Source organism: Saccostrea cucullata, unplaced genomic scaffold (genome assembly GCF_032062105.1).
Source record: "Saccostrea cucullata isolate Sc308-1 unplaced genomic scaffold, CSIRO_AGI_Scuc_v1 ctg13165, whole genome shotgun sequence".
In the NCBI taxonomy this organism is placed as follows: Eukaryota; Metazoa; Mollusca; class Bivalvia; order Ostreida; family Ostreidae; genus Saccostrea; species Saccostrea cuccullata.
The window spans coordinates 1-24,146 of NW_026927367.1; the positions used below are offsets into that span (position 1 = coordinate 1).

The following is a 24,146-nucleotide window of genomic DNA, read 5'->3' on the forward strand; positions in this document are numbered from 1 at the left end:
TAGTATCTACATGTACTATGTGTTTATTTCATAGATGTAATTGATGAGAATGGCCAATAAAGAAACTGAAGGAAATATATCTATAGCACTCAAAACTGGAATATTGTAATTAAGAATTCATTCTTACGTCTACACCTAAATTAGATGATATTGATAAATTGTTATAATGGATCAGTTGAAACTGAAAAAAGGTATCTTTAAGCAATATGTCCTGCAAATTCGATGTTGGAATTTTTGTTGCAAAATAGTAAATAACTATTTCAATGACAGAAAAAAGAATGTTTATTAATTTCTTTTGTACATATTTGCGATGTAAGAACTATTCATAGGCTTTGATTGAATAAAAAAAAACATTATTGTCGTCCTGTACAATAATGATTTCTTATATAATGCTGTATATTTCATAGTATACACAGGAAAAATGTCCACATGTGTTAAACATATGCTTCATTTCACATGTTTTATATAGGTTATACATGTGTGTAAATAAACACATGTAGAATATGTGTTTCATTTATATGTAAAACATATGTAATATACACATGTAATATAACTGTGAGATAATATATATGTTAAACACATGTTTTTCACCACACAAGTATAAAACGTATTATATATATGTAATATATGTGTGCGAAAATACAGATGAATTATACATGTTTAATTTATATAAAATATATGTGTACAGTACCGACCAGACCCAACCTGACACAAAGCAGTCCCAGAGCAGTCCCGGGGACTGCTTTCTGGGACTGCTAAAGCAGTCCCACAGCGGTCTCAGAGCAGTCCCACAGCGGTCCCAGGGCAGTCCCACAGCGGTCCCAGCAGTCCCAGCGGTCCCAGCGGTCCCAGAGAGCAGTCCCAGCAGTCCCAGAAAGCAGTCCCAGTGGGCGGGGTTTATTAATATAATGGGCGGAGCTAACTCAGAAATGAGATTTCCAGTAAACAATGGAACTATAAAAGGCAGTAGAAATTGATTCTGGGTAGTATGCCAGGAATCCGTACATATACACGAAGGTCATGTATGAACAGAACAATGAAATAATTATTAATCATATTTATTGGAGGAAGAAGGCTTCACACTTACATGTACATATATGAATTACACTGAACATGAATATTTAATCACAATTCTTGGGTATATTAATTATTCTCTTGTGATTGATACTGGTTCCCATGTTTATTTTTTATACAGAAAATTAAACGTGAATTAAATATTTTCCACCAGAAGAAGCTTTAAATCTTAATAGATTTTATCATAATATGGCCAATTTAGACTATCGGGATACTATAAAGTTAGAGTTTCTTAAGCATTGGGGCTTGTAAACATATTCTTTGTTAATTTTGCCAAGTATTATTTTTCAGTCATTATTTTTACTGACATGTCAATTTAATTATTGTTAAAATCTAGTTCTATAAAACTCAGTTTTCAGTGTTTTATTTGTAATTGTTAGAGTGTACATCTGTAAATCACCAGAATGGATGCTTAAGATAATATTCAAAATTAATTAATCCCGAAAGAAATTTAAACACATTTCATTTATCTTTTTTTTCGCATTTAAGAAATTGAAATTAGGGTCATTGTTTACCAGCATGTTCAATGATGTGTAACACTGATACAAATACCCAAATAACATGTATTTTTCCTCACATGTCAATTTAATTATCGTTAAAATCTAGTTCTATAAAACTCAGTTTTCAGTGTTTTATTTGTAAATGTTAGAGTGTACATCTGTAAATCACCAGAATGGAAGCTTCAGATAATATTCAAAATTAATTAATCCCGAAAGAAATTTAGACACATTTCATTTATCATTTTTTTTCGCATTTAAGAAATTGAAATTAGGGCCATTGTTTACCAGCATGTTCAATGATGTGTAACACTGATACATATACAAATACCCAAATAACATGTATCGATTTTTCTGCCCAAAGGCGATTGAAACAGTGGGTGTTGATACCATCTTATAAACATTAATCGGCCAGGTAAACACTGTCTAGCAAAACAAAAAAGAAATAAATCAATTCCCGGTATTTTCATTTTTTAAAAAAATAAATAAAGATAAATGTACTCTCAAAAACTTATTTATTAATTTAAAGCTACCAGTAATTCATTAATTCCCCCAATGATTATTTACATAGTTTATGTTATGGGAGAATTGTAGCATAATTTTATTTCATGGTCATGTAATAAATTGTCGGGTTTTATTTGAGGGTTACACAGAATACTCTTTTCTTAGCGTGGTCCTTATAAAATGTGTAGCATTTTTAATAAAAGACATCTTATATCTAACCATGCTAACTGTAATGATTATTTTTAGTTTTATCTCATATGTGTGTAGTTTTATCTCATATGTGTGTACAAAAGAATTTGTAAATGTTAGTAATTACTCATGTAAAGTTTTACTTTGTTTATCCCCCCCCCTTTCCCTTCTAAATAAAACTTTCACAATTTTTTTTCTGTAATAATGCATTTATCTATTTATCAGACAAAACTGATAAAGAATAAATTCATTTTCTTTTCATTTTGAATCTTTTGGGCTTGGCTTACTTCTTGAATAAAATTAAAATAATTCCTTATTTGTCTCCGGGCCGGTTTTGTTTGTAGTAGTTGGGCATTTAGCCACTACTAATGTAAAATTTTTGTACTTCGCGTTGTGTTTTATTTTATATAGATGTTCCCTTCAATAATGTTTCAACCTTTTGATTAACCTTTTATATTTCCTTTCCAGGTTAGTTTGAGTCCGCCTGTAGTGAGGCTTGTAATTAAATAATAAATAGATAATAAAGTTTTAAATCTTTAATAAAGTTTAACAATTGTATATGAAAAATTCAAATAAATTCAAACAAATAAATATTCCCGGGGAATGAATGTGGCTTTCGAGGAAAATAACTAAATGAAAAAAATAAGGACTAAGTTAGAAAAATAAAGAAATAATAATCAAAATTTAGTTTCGAAAATAGGGTGAGGCAACTCCTGATATTTACCTTGATGCAAGGCTTGGCTCAGTAGAAGCCCAGAGCACGGCTGTGCTCGGGTTTAAATACTGTTCTTAACAATAGAATAAAAGTAAAAGTAAGCCGTAATGTGATTTGATTATAAATTTAGAAGTAACCAATGAAAAGTCTCGAAATAAAATACGTTTGGAAATAAAAGATAACTCTCTTCCGGTTTCATGAATAAACAAATCGAATACGAAGATAAAGAAATTACGTAAAGAAGTAAGTTAACTTTAAGTTAAATAAATAATGTAATGGAAATAATTTATAAAGGATCGATACTACCACATGTTTTTTATCGGATGAAAATGTACGCCATTTTTGACGTCACTGCTGAAGCAGACGTGCTGGGTGTATTGGAATGGTAAGTGATCTCCAACCAATTTTTTAAAGACTTTTAATTCATATTGTTTAAATAGCATTTCATTATAGTTACAGGTGCGTATGAACTTTCTATGTACATGTAATACTCTTATCATTGTGACTTGTCATGCATTTCGTAAACCTAACGAAAGTGATCTGTAAGTAATTTTGGAGAAAAATGTCTCTTAATGGATGTAAGCGGTTACATGTTAGGCTAAAGGCATTACAATTTTTTATAATTTGTATACAGGTAAGTAATTTTGGATAAATTTGTTTCTGAATGAACGTAAACATTAAATGTTAGGCTATTTTTAAAGGTATTAGGCCCTATTGGTTTTCCTTTTGTTACGTACTGATATGAAAGTGAAAGTAGAAACCTTGAAACCATTGTGACTGTCAGTTCGTTTTTATGTATGTTTGAGATGGCTGTCAAGTCGATTCTTTCATCAACTTAATAACAAGTGTTTGTTTTTATGGCCTATAAATGCATGCAGTAACTTGAGTTCAGTGTCACAGTGCTGCGTCTAAAAAGCCCAAAGCTGACAAGACTGGCGATTGATCCTAAAGATTATTTGACAGATGATTGCATCATCGCAATATTAAAGGTAAAAATAAATACTTGCAATAAAAAATCAAAGTAAACATTTGTAATGACTCCTTCATGACAAAATATTTCTTGATAATTTCTTTTTGTTCCTTTATTGAATTATAATTCTACATTATATTGTTTGCATAACTTTATAAAAAATAAGTCCAACTCAATGCTACAATAATTTTATTCTATATTATGAAACAGTTTTAATCCAGTGCACTTTTAAAATATGGAAAGTATGAATAGAATTTGCTTGCTTTAAAAGCTATGAAACAGGTACATGTACTGTAAATGACTTCAGAAGGGGGGGGGGGGGGTAATTGAATTTTTGAATTTCAGTTAAACATTAATAATAACAGTGACATCCAACTTTCAAGGTAGAAGTACATCTGCATATTTGTTGATTGTTGAAAGTACATCAGCTAGCTAATCCATTGGATATTTAAATCTATTATGTAACTGACATTTATTATTTTTTTTCCAACATTAGAGAACATAGACTACTAAGAACCTACAAACATGTACTCTCTCTTTTTTTGTAGTTGTAGTTTTGTAGTCTAATTAAGTTTTAGTTATGCTTAGAAGATATCTACTGCATGAATATTTGTTTTACAGGTTCAATATACAGTCAGCGTCTCATAAGAATAAATCCCAAGATCCAAGACTTGCTTAAAAGCTTAATTAAGGTAACTACACACTGTTAAATAAACTTTGTTATATTCTTCCCAACAATGTTTTGAATATTGTGGAATCACACTGTCTGTTTTTCTGCCTGTCTACTTCTCTGTAGTATTTTTGGTTCAAAAATAAAATATTTGTGTCAGAATCTTCTTAATTTTTGGCAATATGAATCATAATACTGTTTGAACATTCCAAATTTAATTGTCAAAATAAAAAAAATGCTTTTTATGACTTTATTATGAAACATATCTTCCAACAGTGTAATTGTCTTGCAAATTACATCATATGATTCCACAAAACAACTAGTATAACATATATAACATTGGTTTTATCTCGTATCATATCTGTGTTGGTGAATTGGGCATACATTTGTTTACTGAACTTTAATATTACTTGTAGAATTGATTTTGTAATTTAAGAATTGTTTTATTTTTACTTTTGAAATTTTTGTAGAGACCATTCTGTGCCACAAAGAAATTGTTCAGGAAAGGGAGAAATGGTGGATTTGCATTTTGGGTACAGTTCAAACAGAGTTCAAAAAGGTCAAACTCATGGAAGATCAGAGGGAAGACAACTGAAGAAAACTGAAAGATACAGAAGGAAAAAGAAGAAGAAAATATATTAAATAATTATGAAATTGGGAGGATGTACACAATCTTGTCTGCATTTGACCTGCAAAGATTTAATTCCCATTCTTATTTGTATGCTGTAATATCAAATAACTTGATTTTTCATAAATTTACAATAGAGAATACATGACAAATGTTATATGTGATATTTCAATTTTGCTTTGGACACTTTCATGTCAAATCATATTAATAAACAAGTACATGGACTAATTATGTTATTCATTTGTACATGTATGCCTGTTTAACTATTTAATCATTTTGTGGAAATCTTATAATTTGTACTCAACTTAGAATATGTAAAATACATGTATTGACAAATGCTACTGACTTGTTTGTATACTTCCCTGTTTCGAAAGTACACTGAAAAATAAGTTATTTCTCTTGATGAAAATAATTTATCAAAAAAGTTGTGTAAGCATTTTAAGATATTTATTCTCAAATATTTAACCCATGAAGATAGATCATTGGAATATGGATTTTCATCTAAAGCAGAAATATCTGATTTTTAAATGTGTACAAGAATGTGTTTTTCCTTGTGATAAGTATTGAAATAGAACACATGTAACAATTTCATATGATTTACAAATGCTGCCCTTTTCATATGATTCACATATGTGGACAGCGCAAGTGAGTTAAGGCTAAATATGGATATTTCTATGCAAATGAGCTTATAAAAATTCATAAATTGTATATTTTGTGTACAGAGAAAGTTCAAATTTATTTTCTTATACATACTTAGTACCCACAATTTATTAATGCAAGTGCACATTATGACGTCATATTATGACGTCATTGTTCTCTACCATTCAAGGTAATGAATCGCATCAACAAAATCACGTCGGCGCAAGGGCATATCATATCTAATTTAAAATAAACAATGTATAATATTAAAGAGAATGTTCTTAAAATTAATAAAATTGCTGCACAAATCCTATGTACTTTCTCAATCGATAAAAAGTTTAGGAAACTTACACTGGACTGTGAATTTTTACCCTGTTTAAACTTAAAACTGCACGAATAGTAACTAAACAATTGCAGTGCCGACATTTGTGCAGCAATATCTTAAATCCTTTGAATATCCTGCGTCTTTTTATACCTTGTTTCTGTAAAACAAAGTAAGGTATGCCCTTGCGCCGAAGCGATTTTGTTGATGTTTCTTATAAACTTGTGTAGTAGAGGTCAATGACATCATAATGTGTACTAGCTATCGCATGTCGTGGGTACCAAGAATGTATTAGAAAACAAGTCTTAACATTTTCTGTGCGGTAGGTAGAGCAGTTATGGAATTTAATTAGATATTTTGCATATATACCTCCATATGTAGCCTTAACTCACTTGCGAGGCATGAAAAAGTATAAAAATGATAATTAGTACAACAGTAATGTTATACATGTATAATTCACATATAAAGTATAACATATATAAAACACATGTTTAACACATGTTTCATATGTATAAATATACAATGTGTTTATTTTTACAAATGTTTAACACATGTGAAACATATGTTTAACATGTGTAAAAATAAACACCCTATACATGTGTGCTCTTTTTATGTGTTTTACATGTTTAACATATGTGTAACACATGTGGACATTTTTCCTGTGTCGAAGTTTTTCTTTTGAAACAATTTAATACTTCATTTTAGTCGAATTTATGAAAAGGGTTTAAATTACATAACGTCACAGTACCCATTATTGCCGAAAAATACCACATTTTTCTTTGTCATGTCCAAAATATAAGTTTATTTAAAATAATTTCTATATGTTTTTCTGCAATGTTCATTCAATTAACATGCGATATATTTTTCATTTGAGCCAAGTCCATCTCCACTTACTTTCGGGCTAAACATAAACCCCGTCCATGACCTTGGGTAAACAGGAAGTAGAGTACCCATTATTGCTGCTTATATCTTTTCCTCATTATTCACAAACTAATCGCTAAATAAACCAACTATTTTTAAATCCATGACAAAAAAGACAGAAAAATGTCTCCAATGTAAAATTATTTAAATTAGAAATGCAATTTTAATGTTTTATTTTAATTTTTGGTGACCTATTTTTTTTTCGATGTTGCTACGACCTCGTGCGCAAAATATGTGCTTTGCAGCTTTATAGGAACTGACAATGTCCTCAGCGCTATTTTTTCCAAGTTAACGCAGTATTTTGACAGATAATAAGAAGAGAAGTATATGACTCATCGGCTACAGAGCTCTTGCAAACAATTTTTAACCAGTTTTTGCGATTATTTTGCTTGTGAACCAGCCTTCAAATATTCCTTCCAACATGGTTGGCGGATCTCCGTGGTTAAGCCGAGAGGCTTGAGCCCCATGGCGTACTTCCACAACGATGGCAGTGAATGGATGTCATTGGTCAGTGTCATCTTGATATTTTTTAATAGGAAGAAGTATTGGTATTATGTTTTTCTTGCACATTAAAATATATATATATATATAGAAAAAATCCCAGCCCACCCCCACGGACCTGAACCTGATATAATGCACCCGAACTACAAGTGTGGAGGTTTTGTATTGTGGTGTCACTTCTTCAGCGAGGTTGTGTTACTTGGATTTTTTTAATGATAATAACTAATATGAAATGTTGTTGAATTAGGTATAGTTTTTGATATTTTTATGAAACAAATCACTTAGACCTCTCCCCCATCCCAACCATTATGCAACAAACTGCATGCAGTGCAGGAAATCTTTAAGAAACTATCAATCTTGAAGAAAATAAACTTTACAACTGAGAGTCACACTTATGTGGAATCAGTGAAGGTATAATTATTTACTTTATATGTGCTCAAGAATTTATCATGATTCTTTATATTTGTTGAAGGTCCTTTTCATGTGAATTCAGAAGTTTTCGGAATAAGACAAGTGTCATAAGACTAGTTGGTGGTTTCCAGAATATACGCACAAGATGGCAGAGTATGTTGTGACTCTCAAGAGGAGCTTCTTTAAGGAAGATGAGAGGTGTGCAAAGGTATAACGGTATCATTTAAACAATAATTATGACATCCTGTGTTTTCGATCAATATCACTTGCCATGAGTCCTTAAAACCACATATATATTATTGATCTTTATGAAGTCCATAACAGAATAATATTAACCGGGAAAGGTCCTATGGATCTGTCAAGTAGTAGATTTTTATTTTCTGTTACAATTGTGTTTAAAGATATTCAAAGTTCTAAACAACTAATCTTCAGTATGTACTGTTAACGAATGTTTGAAGTAGTTTTAGCAGTGTTTGAAACTCGCTGTAAAATTAGCTATACATGCAGGGCTGACTGCTAGTGAAAGTTGTCAGCCCTGCCAAAAATGCACTAGCCCGAAAAAAATTGTCTTTTATAATATGGTATTAGCAATAATGTGAATGGGGCGAGCTCACCATACATTCGATCTCAGACATGTAGACTGATGAATTAGGGTGAGTTCACCATGCATCGGACACATACCTTGCTTCGGACAACTTTAGGCAATAAACTCTCTTTCAACTTAAGAGTTCTCTGTATTTATATGTTTCTGTCATGAAGACGAAGATTTAAATTTGATACCGATTGTGTTTATCATGTTGTGATAGAAATACCCCGTAAATGGCCTTGAAGTTACGCTATATTTTTACATCATCAAAGGGGAATAACCCGAAATTTATGATTTTGCAATTTTTAGAGTTATCGTTCTTTTAATTTCGACGACTCGGACTTTGGTGAATTTTGTCAGGGATTGGTAATTTTACATAAATTATGATTAAATTTCACTTCAATGTTTGTTTAATTCTTATTAGAGCTGGTTTTTACTAGTATGCTATTTTCACCGTACATCGGACACAAATTAACCATGCATCGGACACTTTTCGATGCAAAGGTAAGCACTACCATTTTCATACAGAACCCAGCTGACAGCTGTTTTTTGCGGAAAAAGAAAATAAAAACTCTATATTTTCAGTCAAAATACAAGTTATCCATATATGACGTCTGGAATTTTACTCAATTTATTTCTACAAACCAGAATATGATAAACCATGAGAAAAAGTGTGGAGTGTTCCGATATGCAATCAGAAAAATGCAAAGTTTCTTCTGAATGGAACCCTCATCATATTTGACAGATTTCATAGCGCTCTTGAAGGTCTGCACAAATCGTTCGGCAAGGCCGTTTGTCCTTGGGTGATAAGGGGATGAGGTTGAATGACGTATACCATTTGATTTCATGAATCGCTGAAACTCTTCTGCAATGAACTGTGGTCCATTATCACTGATTAAATATTCAGGTAAACCACTTCTAGCAAATAGAGTTCTGAGTACTTCAATGGTATGTGTCGATGTAGTCTTGTTCATCTTGAACACTTCAGGCCACTTGGAATGGGCATCTACAACAATCAGAAACATTGTTCCCAAGAATGGGCCTGCAAAGTCCACATGAATTCTTTGCCAGGGTTTATCGGGGAATTCCCAGGGATGGATGGGTGCTTCCGGTGCTACATTGCGATGGTCCATAAATCCTTTACATTTCTTTGCGCACTCCTCAATACTGGCATCAATACCGGGCCACCAGACATGGTTCCTAGCAATTGCCTTCATTTTCACCACCCCCAAGTGTCCTTCATGAATCATGTCAAGAATTCCTTTCTGAAGTGGTTCTGGGATGATGACTCGGAATCCCTAGAGTAAACAACTCCTGTCTGCGTGAGAAATATGGTTGCAAGTCACCATCCGTTGCATCATTCCAACCACGCATGGTCGCATCGTATACCCGAGATAACACTGGATTTCGAGCAGTTTTACGCTTTATTTCACTAGCTGAAACAGGCAATGCCTCTAACTGTGTCATGTGAAATACATGTGCTGCATCTAACATCTCTGACTCCAACCCTTCTTCTCGGCCATCTGTAGCTAATGGTAGGCGAGACAATCCATCCGCATTTCCGTGTTGTTTTGTGTTCCGATACTCAATAGAGTAATCCAATCCTGAAAAGAACAGTGCATACCGTTGCAGTCTTGCGGCAGTAGTAAGTGGTATACCTTTCTGCGGATGAAATATCGATACCAAGGGTTTATGGTCAGTAATGAGCGAGAAATGGCGTCCATATAAGTACATCTGGAAATGTTTGATTCCCCACACTATTCCAAGGGCTTCCTTGTCTATTTGTGAATAGTTCCGTTCGGCACTATTTAGAGTTCTAGACGCGACTGCTATTGGACGTTCTTCTCCTGAGGGATACGTATGTGAAAGCACCGCTCCAAGTCCAAATGGTGATGCATCACAAGAGAGCCTTATCGGTAAGTGAGGATTATAGTGTGCAAGAACTTGATCAGACTTCATCAATTCTTTCACTTTTCCGAACGCTGTTTGGCACTCATTCGTCCAGTTCCACTTCCTGTCCTTCTCTACAAGCTTGTGTAGAGGTCTCAAAACAGTAGACAAGTTAGGCATGAACTTTCCATAATAATTCACAAGCCCAAGGAATGCACGTAACTCTGTCACATTCTCTGGAATTTTAGCTTCCATCACTGCTTTCACCTTCTCTTCTGTTTTATGTAAGCCATCTTTGTCGATTTGTGACCACAAAATTCTACACTGTCTTTAAATATGTCACATTTTTTGATATTTGCTCTCAGGTTGAAGTTCTGCAGTCTGGACAAAACTTTTTCTAAATTGCCCAGATGCTCCTCAGTCGTCGAACTAGTTATTATCATGTCGTCAATCATGCAATGTGTTCCATTGATCCCCTGCAGTACCTGATCCATGGCCCTCTGCCATACTGCTGGTGCAGATGTCACTCCATACATGAGCCTGTTAAAACGGAACAATCCTCTGTGAGTATTGATGGTGAGGTATTTCTGGTGATCCTCTTCAATTTCCATTTGCAGGTATGCATTTTTAAGATCCAGTTTGAAGTGTTTTCCTCCTGCAAGGTTTGAGAATATTTCATCTACCCGAGGAAGCGGGTACTGGTCTACATTGATACACTGATTCAACGTTACTTTAAAGTCACCACATATCCGAACAGTGTTGTCCTTCTTTGGCACCACGACTATGGGAGTAGCCCACTCGCTATGCTCCACTGGTTCCAGGATTCCTAAGCTGAGAAGTCTATCTAGCTCATTATCCACTGCTGGTTTAAGTGAATGTGGCACAGGTCGAGCCTTACAAAACTTTGGCTTTGCATCAGGTTTTAGGGAGAATTTGGCCTTTATATTCTTCAAAGTACCAAGATCTTCTTTGAAAACTGACTGATATTTCTCAAGAATGTTCTGAATCCCTTGTTGAGGTGATACTGCCTGAGAGTCTACATAATTCATGGAAAGTCTATCAGTTCATTGCTTCCGCACAAGGCATTCATCCACTGTCGTTCGAGTAACGGTGGTCCACCTCAATGGACGATGTACAAAGGTAACACTTCTTCTGTCCCTTTCAACACTACAGGTACTTGAACAAAACCAAGTGGAGTTATAACTTCTGAATATGTCTTTAATGTAATGTCACTCTTTTCCCACTTTAGGCCTTTGAAATTCTTCACGAACTCTGCCTTACTGATAATAGAGAGAGCGGATCCAGTATCGAGCTCCATCTTTAAATCCAATCCATTGACTTTTGGCTGTATCCAAATAATTTCTTTGGAATTTCCACTCATTTGATGAATTTCCAAACTTGCTATGTACTCCTCATCATCACTCTTTTCCATAAGAAAGTGTGCCTTCTGCGACTTTTGTCGTGACTGGCTATTCTTGCTGCGACAAACGCGTTCAATGTGTCCCTTTTTCCCACATTTCCTACAGTTTGCGTTTTTGAAATGACAGTCTTGCTGTTGATGGCCCTCTTTCCCACAACGATAACACTTTGTCTCTGTTTTTGGTGGTTTCTTAGCTGGGCGTTTCTGACTTACTTGAAACTTGTTTACAGATGCTAATCCACGATGCTTATTCTGGAGTTCAGCAGCATCCTTAGTGGCTGTTTCCATGGCAACACATATTTCCAGTGCTTTGTTCAATGTCAGTTGGGCTATCGAGAGTAACTTCTTCTGTGTGTTCTCACAGCGCAGTCCACAAACCAAACGGTCTCTCAATGTGTCGTCCAGAGCACCTCCAAATGCACAGTGTTCTGATAATTTACGTAACTGGGCAATATAGTCTCTCACACTCTCATCAGGACTCTGGTCTCTCTTGTGAAAACGGAATCGCTCTGCTAAAACAATCGGTTTGGGACTCAAGTGGTTCTTCAGGATGTCGACAATTTCCTGGTAAGTTTTATCGGCTGGTTTGGCTGGCGCAGTCAAATCTCTCAGTAAACTGTACGTCGGACCGCCGATTACACTCAATAACACCGGTACTTGTTTGCCCGCATCAACATCATTTGCTAGGAAATATTGTTCTAGTCTTTCTACATAAGATTCCCACTTTTCTCTAGAGTCATCGAATGTATCTATTTTCCCAATCAGTGAAGTTGCCATATTGTTGAGAAAATTCGGGTCACCTCGTGCAAAGTGAAATTCAAAATTCAGACTTGCGCACTATGCAACAATAATGAACACTTACACACAATGAATTTCCCGAAAATTTCTGCTAACTTTATCTCGTCGCCATGTGTTGTATATTCATACAAGGGTGTCTAATTACTAGATAAATTACTTTGCTGCAAGGACCAAACCATTACCGGAAGTAACATTTTATTGATGAACACCGATAACATACAAAACCAATACGTACACATAAATTATATCCGGAAAGATATACTACACAAACCTCTGCCTATGGCTGCTAAACTAAAGCTTGACAGTTTTATGTGAAGAATTAAAAAAATATATAGGAGTATTTAAAGAAATGTTTTAACTGTAAATGGAAGGAACCTTTCTTTATTTTCATCTAGATTAAAAAATGTTTCCATAAATAAAGTTCAATTTATAATATACATTGAGTAGTCAAAAAGTTGCAAATGTAAATTGTACATCTAAAAGTTTAAGGCTATGTAATTGAAATCATTTGCTTCTAAAATTGTGAAAAGTATGTGTCCATTGTATATAAAATTAAGGCAGTCATTTTCAATAGCTATTTAAGGAATAACTGTCAAGTTACTAGAGTATGCCAGGGCATCAACGATAGCTGGCAATGTGGGATAATATGCATAACAAGTGAAGCTAACTAACTAGACAGTGATTCCTTATATTAGGCCTTTCAATTATTTTCATAATTAAAGAGATATGAGTTGGATTTGAATATTTTCTGTTGCACACATGTATGTTGATGTAGCTTGTAAATGAAAAACTTCTAGCATGTGTTTGTTTCCTCGTCTTTTCTGTTACTACTAAAAAGAAAAAAATGTTTGTGAACTATAATTACATACCACTTAAATTAAGCTCAGTAAGTAGGATTTTTATATCTATCATAAGCATTAAAATTTTTAAATACATGTATTTCTAATTCTTCTGCATTCTACACAGCGATTTATCAGTTGAACATGCATTCCACCTTCTTGAATATTAAATAAAAAAAAAACATTAATTCCACTCAGGAAAATTATATTGCAATGCAAATCTAATTTTTTGGTTTGGTATTTTTTTTCTATGTCTTCCTGTTTTTTTTTTTAAATCTAAATTAATATATCACGTACACAATATATTTGGCAATGCATTTTTTTTAATTTATTTTAGTAAAAAATTTATTTCCCCCTTCAGAAAGAGACTGTTAGATAAAAATTGCATTGTTTACATTTGATTTCCAGGTACTAGTATTAAAAATTTTACAAACTGTAAACAATATTTTGACTTCGCTTACTTTGAAGGTACTCTCTAAACCATTGGGACGGGTGTTATCTTGTTACCTTCTTTTTTACAAGTCGCAAGATAAACAAATAAAACAGCTTCAAACCATTAGTTTTTTAAAGTGTTTGACTAGAGGCTTTGGACCCGTCAGCCCCAGGGTTACATTTCCAATTTTTGCAGCTATAAAATGAGTTGGAGTTGTAAAAAGTTGTAAAAAGGGTCTTTGAAGGAAAGTAGCTTGCATCCCCATCCTAAATAGAATCTCATTTCCTATAATATTTTTGTGGTCGCTTGAAAAAAAAATTATTAAGTGAATATATTGTTTCTCCAAGGATGAATCCAGGATATGTCTTTGTACTCTCATGTCATCCAGAACTTGTGTATTTTTTTTTCTCATATTCCCATTTATTAGGGATGTGCGATTTTATCCATATACCGGTATATCGCGATTTTTTGTTGGGTGATACGTATCATGATATGGACACCTAAATACTGGTCTTTAGGTAAATATTATAAAGTCCAGAAATTATTCATTTATTTGTTCAATCTTTCAAATTACAATTACAGAAAGTATAAAATATGTTGTGATAGGTGAAAAGAACGGCATCTTACCATCCAAACATAATTGATTTTATATATATAAAAATTTCAACAAAGTAAAATTTTGTTTTTCTAGCATATTTTTTAGAAAAATTATGACTTTTCATACAAAAATCATTGTAAAAACTGCTTTTAAAAATAGCATGATATTATCGTGATATTGTGGGAAAAAATTGTGATATATCGCGATACGAAATTTTTGGCGATACCCATCCCTACCATTTATAAATATTTTTTATTTAATCAAAAATAATAAATAAGTCACTCCACCTTGTTATGTAATTTAAAAAGTTGTCCATATAATTTTAAAGCGATATGAGCAAAAATAAATCGATAAAAATAACCCATTGCAGATTTATTTAGAACAGGCGCGTGTGGTGGATTTTGATCCGCTCCCGATTAAAACAAAAATGGCGTCATACAGCAGACGCTTCGTACTCGTCGTAATTTTCGTGAAATACTGCAAGCAGAAATATTATCTCAGATAATTTAGTTTAGAATCATTGTATGCAGGAAAATATTCATTTGATTTTTACCAAAACATGACTGATTCTGTCAGTAAAGTTCTATGGCATGTCCTGTCGCACGACTGATATTTTGTGCGTTTTAAAAGACTTGAAATATCACCGGTAAAAACGTAAAATCGGAAATAATGGGTACTCGGCAATAATGGGTACTCGCACGTTACAAATTTATCTTAATAACACATTTTAACAGGAAAATAAAATTTTAAAGTATGCAGCCTATATTGCTTTAATGTATACCTTAAAAATATAAATCTTTACTCACCACGTCACGCGTCCCTCTTCATAAACCTTCTTTAAAGTGTCATAATTCATAAATCTCTTATACATGTACCCCTCTTCTAACTGATAAGAATATGTACACTGTATTTTTTTTTAATATAATTTACCTGAAGGTATTTGAGGGGAAATCTTTTAAAACCAGGCACTAAAATAAAAGAAAATAGGCTCTAATATATCTAGAACCACCGTAATAACCCCCCCCCCCCCCTCAGTCCCAGGTTAATTCTTTTGGAAGACCCGTTTCTTTATATCTTTTTAGCCTCTTTTTTAAAGATATTTATTTGATTTAAAATAGTTGTTTATTGAATGACCCCCGATTCCTGATATCTGTAATGTAAATAATCAATTCGGCAACAGTTTTACAGGAGACTTTTAATGACCAGTTTTCTTAGAAGTGTGTACTACAAAAACTTTGACATTGGACATATGTTTTGAAAATAAGCACTCCATGACATCCATATTTTAAAAGTATATTCCTTAGGACATACAAGTCTTTCCTTTGAATACCTTTAATTGTTACGTCTCGACAAACTTTCTGTAAACTTTTATCAAAAACTACCAAACAAAGGTATCGGAGTTTCACAAAGACATACTTTTTTTTGGGGGGGGGGAGGGGGCACAATATTAGCATTTAAAAAATCTTTATTTTGGCACTGATAAGCCCAGGGTTGTGATAATCTAGACCCCTAATGAGGGATAAACATATTATCTAGACTTGGTTTTATTTTGCGTTTTATGTATTTGATTTATATCGTACAGATTCAACTTTAACTGCCACTTACAAGTGTAAAAAGTCTCGGTGAATCACGCACGACATTAATTATACCGATCTTTACAGACCTGAAGCTCTCCGGATATATTAAGTTTCTATCGCAGTCTCCTGTGCTCTTGTTTGTCAATCACTGAATGAAGACAAGATAGTGAAAGTTAGAAGTAGAATATTCTCTCTGTATTCTCTGAGACATATGGAGGGAGAGCTTAATACGGGGATAAGAGGTCGACATTTTGACTGACACAACCATACACACAGTAAAGTCTTGCCTTATTCTATCTGTTAGACACTGTAAAAGACAATTACGAATATTTTAAGTTTCAATAGCGGTCTCTTTGTTTGTCAATCACTGAATGAAGACGAAATAGTGAAGGTAAGAATAACAATATTCTCTCTGTATTCTCTGAGACATATGGAGGGGGAGCTAAGGACGGGGATGGGAAATCGACATTTTGACTGACACAACCATACACACAGTAAAGTCTTGCCTTATTCTATCTGTTAGACACTGTAAAAGACAATAACTAAACATGGCCGAAGGAACCATGCGTCACATAATGTTGATGGGGCGCCTTAAAAAAGGTTTTATATAAGTATAAATATATCTTAATTTTGTATATAATTTTCCGTTTGATAATAAAGTGAATTTTCATTTAAGCATTGAATTCATATTTTTGGCTGTCTTCGGTCCTATAACACACCTGGCCGTGCCGACAAATTGAATACCGTGCGTTAGCGCGGTATGATAAATTTGTCGGCACGGCCAGGTGTGTTATAGGATCGAAGACAGCCAAAAATATGAATTCAATGCTTATATTTACATTCTCCAATTTTCATTCTGCATAATTGCTTATTTCGTTAACATTTAATGTGAATTTAGCGCCCTTCAAAACTATCGTGGTTAATAGACGCAAGAGCCGTTTGTGACGTCAGATGACGTTACGTGACGTTGCAAAGTTAAATTACGCAATCAAACATTGCGATTAAAAAAGTGACAAATTAATTCTTAACGCACATTACGTTAATTTCTACGTTAATTTTTCAGGGTTGTAGTTTTTCATTAAATTGAAATAAAACATTTTACATTTTGATGTTTCTAGAGTATTGAAAATGCATATAGTTCCTACTGTGTATTCTAACGCGCGGTGACAAGGTTTCGCGTGTGTTATAGAAATTTGAACGTCGTGGATTTCTAATGGATTTGATAAGGAAAATTATACTGAATGTAAATATTGTAAAATAAGTTTCTTGATTTGTCTTTCACAGCACATGAAATGTGGTTTTTTTTACGAAAATGACGTCATGTCTACAAGTGCACTGGAATGACTTATTTAAGAAATCACTGTCTACCTAGTTTTGTATATCAGGGCATCAACTTTTTTTAAACGTTTATAATTAAATTATTTCACCTTTTCCACTATTGTTGATGAAGGATATGGAGATAACGAACAGTATTCAATCTCAAAGTCCATTAAACAATATACAAAATAAGAGGAGAGCAAACTCGGACCTCCAAAACATCAGAGTGGGATCAGGTGCCATTGAGGAGTGACCAACCCATGCCAACAAGTCACACCCGCTGTGTGCTCGTTGTCATGGTCAGGAAATAACGGGAGCAAATTCCGTCGTCAATTCAGTGTATAAATAATGGACTAACAACTGGTATGAAAAACGTCAGTCAGCATTTGACTCAATGATAAATTGTATTTGCTGACAAGGTCATTGTATCGACCATAGAACGTACGAAATTATGACTTTAAGCGAGACTGTTTATTTTCTTGTTTCATCATCTTGCTTGTCAATAATTTACCTCGTTTAAAAAAATTTTCATACGTAAAGTATGCTCTTGCATATCGAATCAACTGAGATATATATACTCCGTATGCAGGTGATGAAGCTATATTGCTGCATTAGTAAGGGACATTGATGATGGAAAAGTTAAAGTCAACATGTTTATCATATAGCTTGGTTGTTAGATTACCATTAGTGTCTTTTTCAAGTAAAATATCCAAGTATGAAGCAGAAGTGTCGGACTCCTATTGTATCTTTTATCTCAAGCTCACCAGGATATAGCGTATTGACGTAGGAATGGAAATTATCATTATTAATTGACAATACGTCGTCGATATATCTAAATGTCGAGTTGAATTGAATTTGTACCCATGGGAATTCCAATAGATTGTTGGAATACCTGGTCTTCAAAAACCACATAGATATTTTCAATCAGAAACTCAGAAGTATTTATGTTTGTAATCAGAATCTGTTTTAACAAAATAATTTTGCAAATGACCAATGACGTGGTAAGTAAATTTACGAGTTCCTTTTTTATCTAAGAAGCAGCTGGCAATGATATCAAAAAGCCTGGATTTTAATTTGTTGTGAGGAATTGTTGTGTATGAAGTTGAAAAGTCATAAGTTTTTAAGCTGTTGATGCACTGGCATGTTATGCTTACTAGACAGTCATTCCTTATATTTCTATTTCAGTGTTAAAAAGAAATGTTAATTATGATTTTCAAAATGTAGACTGATGTTGGATGCAGAGATAACAAACGTATTCAATATCAAAGTCCATGATTGATTGATATTATTTTGTTTAACGTCCGTATCTAAGCTTTTGATTAAGTTAGTCATGAAATCTTATAGAAAAAGTAAAGAATGAAAATTTTGATTTGATAAATTGTCTTTTAAATCGTTTTTCTCGTATCTGAATAATAGGACACAATGTGTAAGAATTGATCAACTTCTGATGCTTTACCCGTCACAACAGGAGTGTCAGAGGGATTTATACTAGGCCCCATATTGTTCTTGTTGTATATCAATGACGTTCCTTTACATGTAAGTCATTCATATATGGATATGTTCGCTGATGATGCAACTCTGTATGTTTCTGAGAATAATATATAAATTAGGAATGTCAAAATTGTCAATAATTGATATTCGATTATTCGATAGAGATATTCGAATATATTCGAATATTCGATAAATAAATATAAATCTTGCTGCAGTTGCATTATTGAATATATATTTTCACTCTTCTGTTAAGCAGTATAGGTTTTATGCCATTATTTTGAAATAAAAACTCATATAGAGTTCAGAAAGTGCACCACAGTTATATATATATTTTTAAAAAGTATTGAATATTGTACATCCAAAATGCAATGGTTGTTTTTGAAAAATTCAAAATATTCTTTAGTATGTTCCAGATTAATTGATCGTCTTACCAACGTCTAAACTGATAACTCCTACAAATTTTTACCAAACAGAACAATTATCTAAAGGTGAAATATTAAAAGCAATTACTTTTTGCTAATTATAATTTTACAATAATTAATGATTTTTAACTATATTTACATAAACAAGAAGGCCGTGTGTTTACTGTATTACTGTAACACTGGGTCCTTACAACAAAACAAGCTGATTGTTACTACTGGAAACTATAATTATACCAATAATTAAGTTAACAAATTTAATAAATTACTCTGATCGATACACTTTTCACACCTTTAAGGTAATCCAAGAGGAGTGTTTTTTTTTTAATTATTATTTTGTACAGACTTGATTCAACTTCTAATAAAACTTGCTAGTTTTTTTCTCCTAACTTTTTAATGCTTGTATACTTCAACACAAATATTCGAATCATGAATTTATATTCAAATATCAACTGAATATTTGAATATTTGTTGAGATCCTTAATATATTTAGTGTTGAAACAACTTTAAATTCTGATTTAGTAAATATTGAAAAATGGCGTTTAGAAAATCAAATGGTTCTTAATGTTGTTAAAAGAAATTGTATGCTGATTGGTACTTAACAAAGGAAATAAAAATTAAATAATCCTTATACCTCAGTGAACAAGTCTCTGACTAACACCTTAACCATGTTGAAACAGAAAACCTACTTTGGTGTTCATTATAGATTTAACACTGAATTTTCATGACCATATAGACTCGGTCCTCCAATATATAACATATTATTCATTTACTTTGCACAAAATCAAGAAATGTCTTCCTTTAAAAACTAACAACAGTTTTTAATGCTTTTATCCTGACTTCTATCAATTATTGCCAGAGTATGAATTTTATTGTATTTTAAAGAGTATGAATTAATCTAGTAGCATTGAAGCTGCACATGGATAGGGAATGTTGAGAATATCGCTAAAACGATGAGTGTATTCGTCATTTACATCAAAAGGGCATAGAATATTTTGTTTGAGCTGAAATTTGGAATATGTATTGCTTATATAGTGTACATTTTGAAAAGTGCTGGGAGCTGTCCATGGTCTGCATAACATTAATTGAATTTAAGCGAGTGGAAATTTTTACCTATTATAAGCATTTACGGCAAAATTTGAAGTACTTCGCAAACAGTACTGACTAGCTCTTAATGTATACCTTATGAATATAAATCTTTACTCACCACTTCACGCGTCCCTCTTCATAAACCGTCTTAAAAGTGCCATCATTCATAAATCTCTTATACCTCTCTACTAACTGATAAGAATATGTGCACTGATTTTTTTTCTGATATTTTACCTGAAGGAATCTGAAGGGAAATCTCTTAAAACCAGGCTCTAAAATATTTTATATCTAGAACCACAGTAACAATTCCCCCCTCAGAGCGGGGTTAATTCCTTTGGAAGACCCGGCTCCTTTTATCATTTTTGGCCTCTTTTTTTAGAAATTGTTTTACTGTAAAGATAGTTGTGTATTGAATGGCGCCGGATTTCTGATGTCTGTTATGGAACTGATCAATCCGTCAACAGTGTTACAAGAGACTTTTAAGGACCAGTTATCTTTGAAGTGTGAATCACAAAAACTTTGACATTGGACATATCTTTTGAAAATAAGCACTTAAGGACATCCGTATTTTAAAAGTATATTCCTTATGACATACAATTCTTTCCTTTGAATACCTCTAATTGTTAAGTTTCGACATACTTTCTGTAAACTTTTATCTAAAAACTACCAAACAAATGTGTCAGAGTTTCATAAAGTCATCCTTTGTGGGGGGGGGGGGGGACAATATTAGCAATTAAAAATTCTTTATTTTGGCACCAATAGAATGCAGGGTTGTGATAAGCCAGACCCCTTATGAGGGAATTAACATATTTTCTAGACTTGGTTTTATTTTGCGTTTGATATGTATTCGATTTATACAGATTTAACTTTAACTGCCACTTACAAGTGTAAAAAGTCTCGGTGAATCACACATGATATTAATTATACCGATCTTTATAGACCTGAAGCTCTCCGGTAATATTAAGTTTCTATTGCGGTCTCATGTGCTCTTGTTTGTCAATCACTGAATGAAGACAAGATAGTGAAATTCAGAAGTAGAATATTCTCTTTGGATTCTCTGAGACATATGGAGGGAGAGCTTAGGACGGGGATGAGAGGTCGACATTTTGACTGACACAACCATACACACAGTAAAGTCTTGCCTTATTCTATCTGTTAGACACTGTAGAAGACAATGACTAAACATGGCCGAAGGAACCAGGCGTTACAGAGTAGGGATGAGGGCGGTTTAACTTAGGTTTTATATAAGTATGAATATATCTTAATTCTGTATATAAAACTCCATTTGTTAATAAAAGTGCATTTTCATTGTAAAATAAATTTCTTGAATTTTCAATCACAATACATTAGATACGTTTTTGTTACGAAAATGACGTATTTAAGAAATCATTGTCTAGCCGGTTTTGTATGCCAGGTTATCAACTTTAGCTTTAAACCTTTATAATTAAATTATCTCACCTTTTCCACTATTGTTGATGCACTGGCATGTTATGTTTACTAGGCATTGATTCCTCATATTTCCATTTCATTGTTTAAAAATATAGACTGATGATGGACATGGAGATAAAGAATAGTATTCAATATCAAAGTCCATGATTGATTAATAGTACATTGTTTAACGTCCCTATCAAGAATTTCTAAAAACCATTTAAAATACATGGTACATGAGGACAATGAAAAAATATTTACAGCATAAATATATTCAGGTCAGAGGTTTAAGTGTATGCTGTACATATCAGAAAATGGTAATGTTGAAAAGAGGAAAAAAAGGACTAAACAAGTATTATACATGTAAAAAATGAAATAAATGAGGGGAGAAAAAAATGGAGGTCAGACTAAATCAAATATTTTTAATATAAACATACAAAGTTTTTTTCAGTGACATAGCATCTTGTTTTGTCATCAGTTGGGAAAATTTCAAAATAATTGGTCTATTAAAGTAATATTCATTAATATACCATTTCCCGATATTTGACAGTGCAGTACATTCAAGTATAAAATGGAATTGATCAGTAAGATGCTTCGCATCACAAAATGTACATAATCTTTCATTTAATGATATACATGCCAATCTTCCCAGCTCAACTAGTAGACGGGATTAGTAGTACGGAATTTGACAAGTATTTTTCTAAATTTTTTTAAAAATTTTTTTATTGACTTTCAAAAGTATACAAAGCAAACTATATATATAAGCAAAACATAAAAACACATATACATATACACGGTAAATTTCTTGGTATTTTCATTCGTTTAAAACAGTACAAAGTTCACTTGTAATCATGAAAGTTTTTTGTTGTTTTTTTCTTTAAAGAAAAAAAGGGGGAGTCAGCAATAGTAGAGAAATGTATTCAAATTTTTGTAATTAACAAATGTATTCCTTAGAATTAGCATATAATTACATATCATCATAAAAATAGATAATTTTTTTTCAAAGTACGTCACAGATTTTTTGCCAGTGCCTTTCATATTCCATATATTTACAACCTTGTAATAACAGAACCTTTTCTATAAAAATTCTGTCTATAATCCTTTTTATTAGCATATCAATACTTAATTTTGGAACACTTTTATATTTACTAGCAAAAATAAATTGCTTTACAGTAAGAATTATCAAGTTTTGTAATTTACATATGTAACAGACTTGTGATAATGTTATATGATAGACAACAAGGCTGTTGGTTCGAGTTGACAAGACGTATCTTTTATTACGATGGATCAATAAGATAAATCGTCATCAAAACCCATTCAATGGGAATGGGTCAAATTCAACAGCATATAAGCTGCATGTACCTCAATATCTCAATATCATGCAAGAGGAAGTGTTGGTCTCTATGTCAAATGTCAGATCATAAAACTTATAAACTCAATGGCTAAACGATACTTCCATCACCTTCCAAGACCAAGCAAGAATTAACCAAAAACACAAAGAAAACTTGGAGGGAAATACAAAAACCAATAGGAAAACATAAGACAACACTAAAAAACCAATGAAACTAAAAGATACAAAATGACTATGGCCAGAATATAATTAGCGCCCTGAGGCTAACTCTGGACCTCTCTGGAATAGAATAATTTAAAAATCTATACACTTAACTACAGTTCAAATGAATAATTATGTAATTCAGCTGTAGAAGTGTGCTGCAAGTAAAAACATACACATAATTAAATTAATGAATAAATGCACATGCAATGTGCATTGCTATGCACATGTGCACAATATATAAAAACATGAGTCTGTCACACATATATTTCTGTTCTCGTATTTACCAAAAAGTATTGCTATTTTATCAAAACTACAATGTATCTCAAATTTTTCCAAAACCCATTCTTCAATCCTACACCATAAATCTTTTACTTTGAAACATCCTACAAACAAGTGGTCAATTGTTTCTATGTCACTTAAACAAAAAGTGCAAGCTGGTGAATCGATCAACTTCAATTTAAAAAGATAATTTGTTGGAATAATTCTGTGTAAAATTTGAAATTGGAGCCAGTGAAATTTGGATTCCTGAGTGATTTTGAAAGGTAGTTCAAATATTTTATTCCAATCTGCTTCATCAAAGAAAACATTATTTTCATTCCATTTTAAAATAGAACTGATTCGCTCTCTCTTGTTATTTATAAATATTTTATACATATCTTTACACC

The 24,146-nt window shown here is 32.7% G+C and overlaps 1 protein-coding gene and 1 long non-coding RNA gene across 2 annotated transcripts; one reads left to right on the forward strand and one right to left on the reverse strand.

The window, feature by feature from the left end:
- Positions 1 to 3,902: 3,902 nt before the first annotated feature.
- Positions 3,903 to 5,204, forward strand: LOC134274242 (uncharacterized). The gene is made up of 3 exons (XR_009993580.1): positions 3,903 to 3,968; positions 4,571 to 4,641; positions 5,090 to 5,204. It is a non-coding gene; the product is annotated as an uncharacterized LOC134274242 (long non-coding RNA).
- Positions 5,205 to 10,780: 5,576 nt separating this feature from the next.
- LOC134274243 (uncharacterized protein K02A2.6-like) lies at positions 10,781 to 11,566 on the reverse strand. The gene has a single exon (XM_062756503.1). The coding sequence runs from the start codon at positions 11,564 to 11,566 to the stop codon at positions 10,781 to 10,783; it is 786 nt and encodes a 261-aa protein (XP_062612487.1).
- Between the last annotated feature and the right edge of the window lie 12,580 nt (positions 11,567 to 24,146).

Bases quoted from the DNA above. Each gene is read 5' to 3' on its own strand.
- LOC134274243 (XM_062756503.1), bottom strand. From the start codon at position 11,566: ATGAATTATGTAGACTCTCAGGCAGTATCACCTCAACAAGGGATTCAG.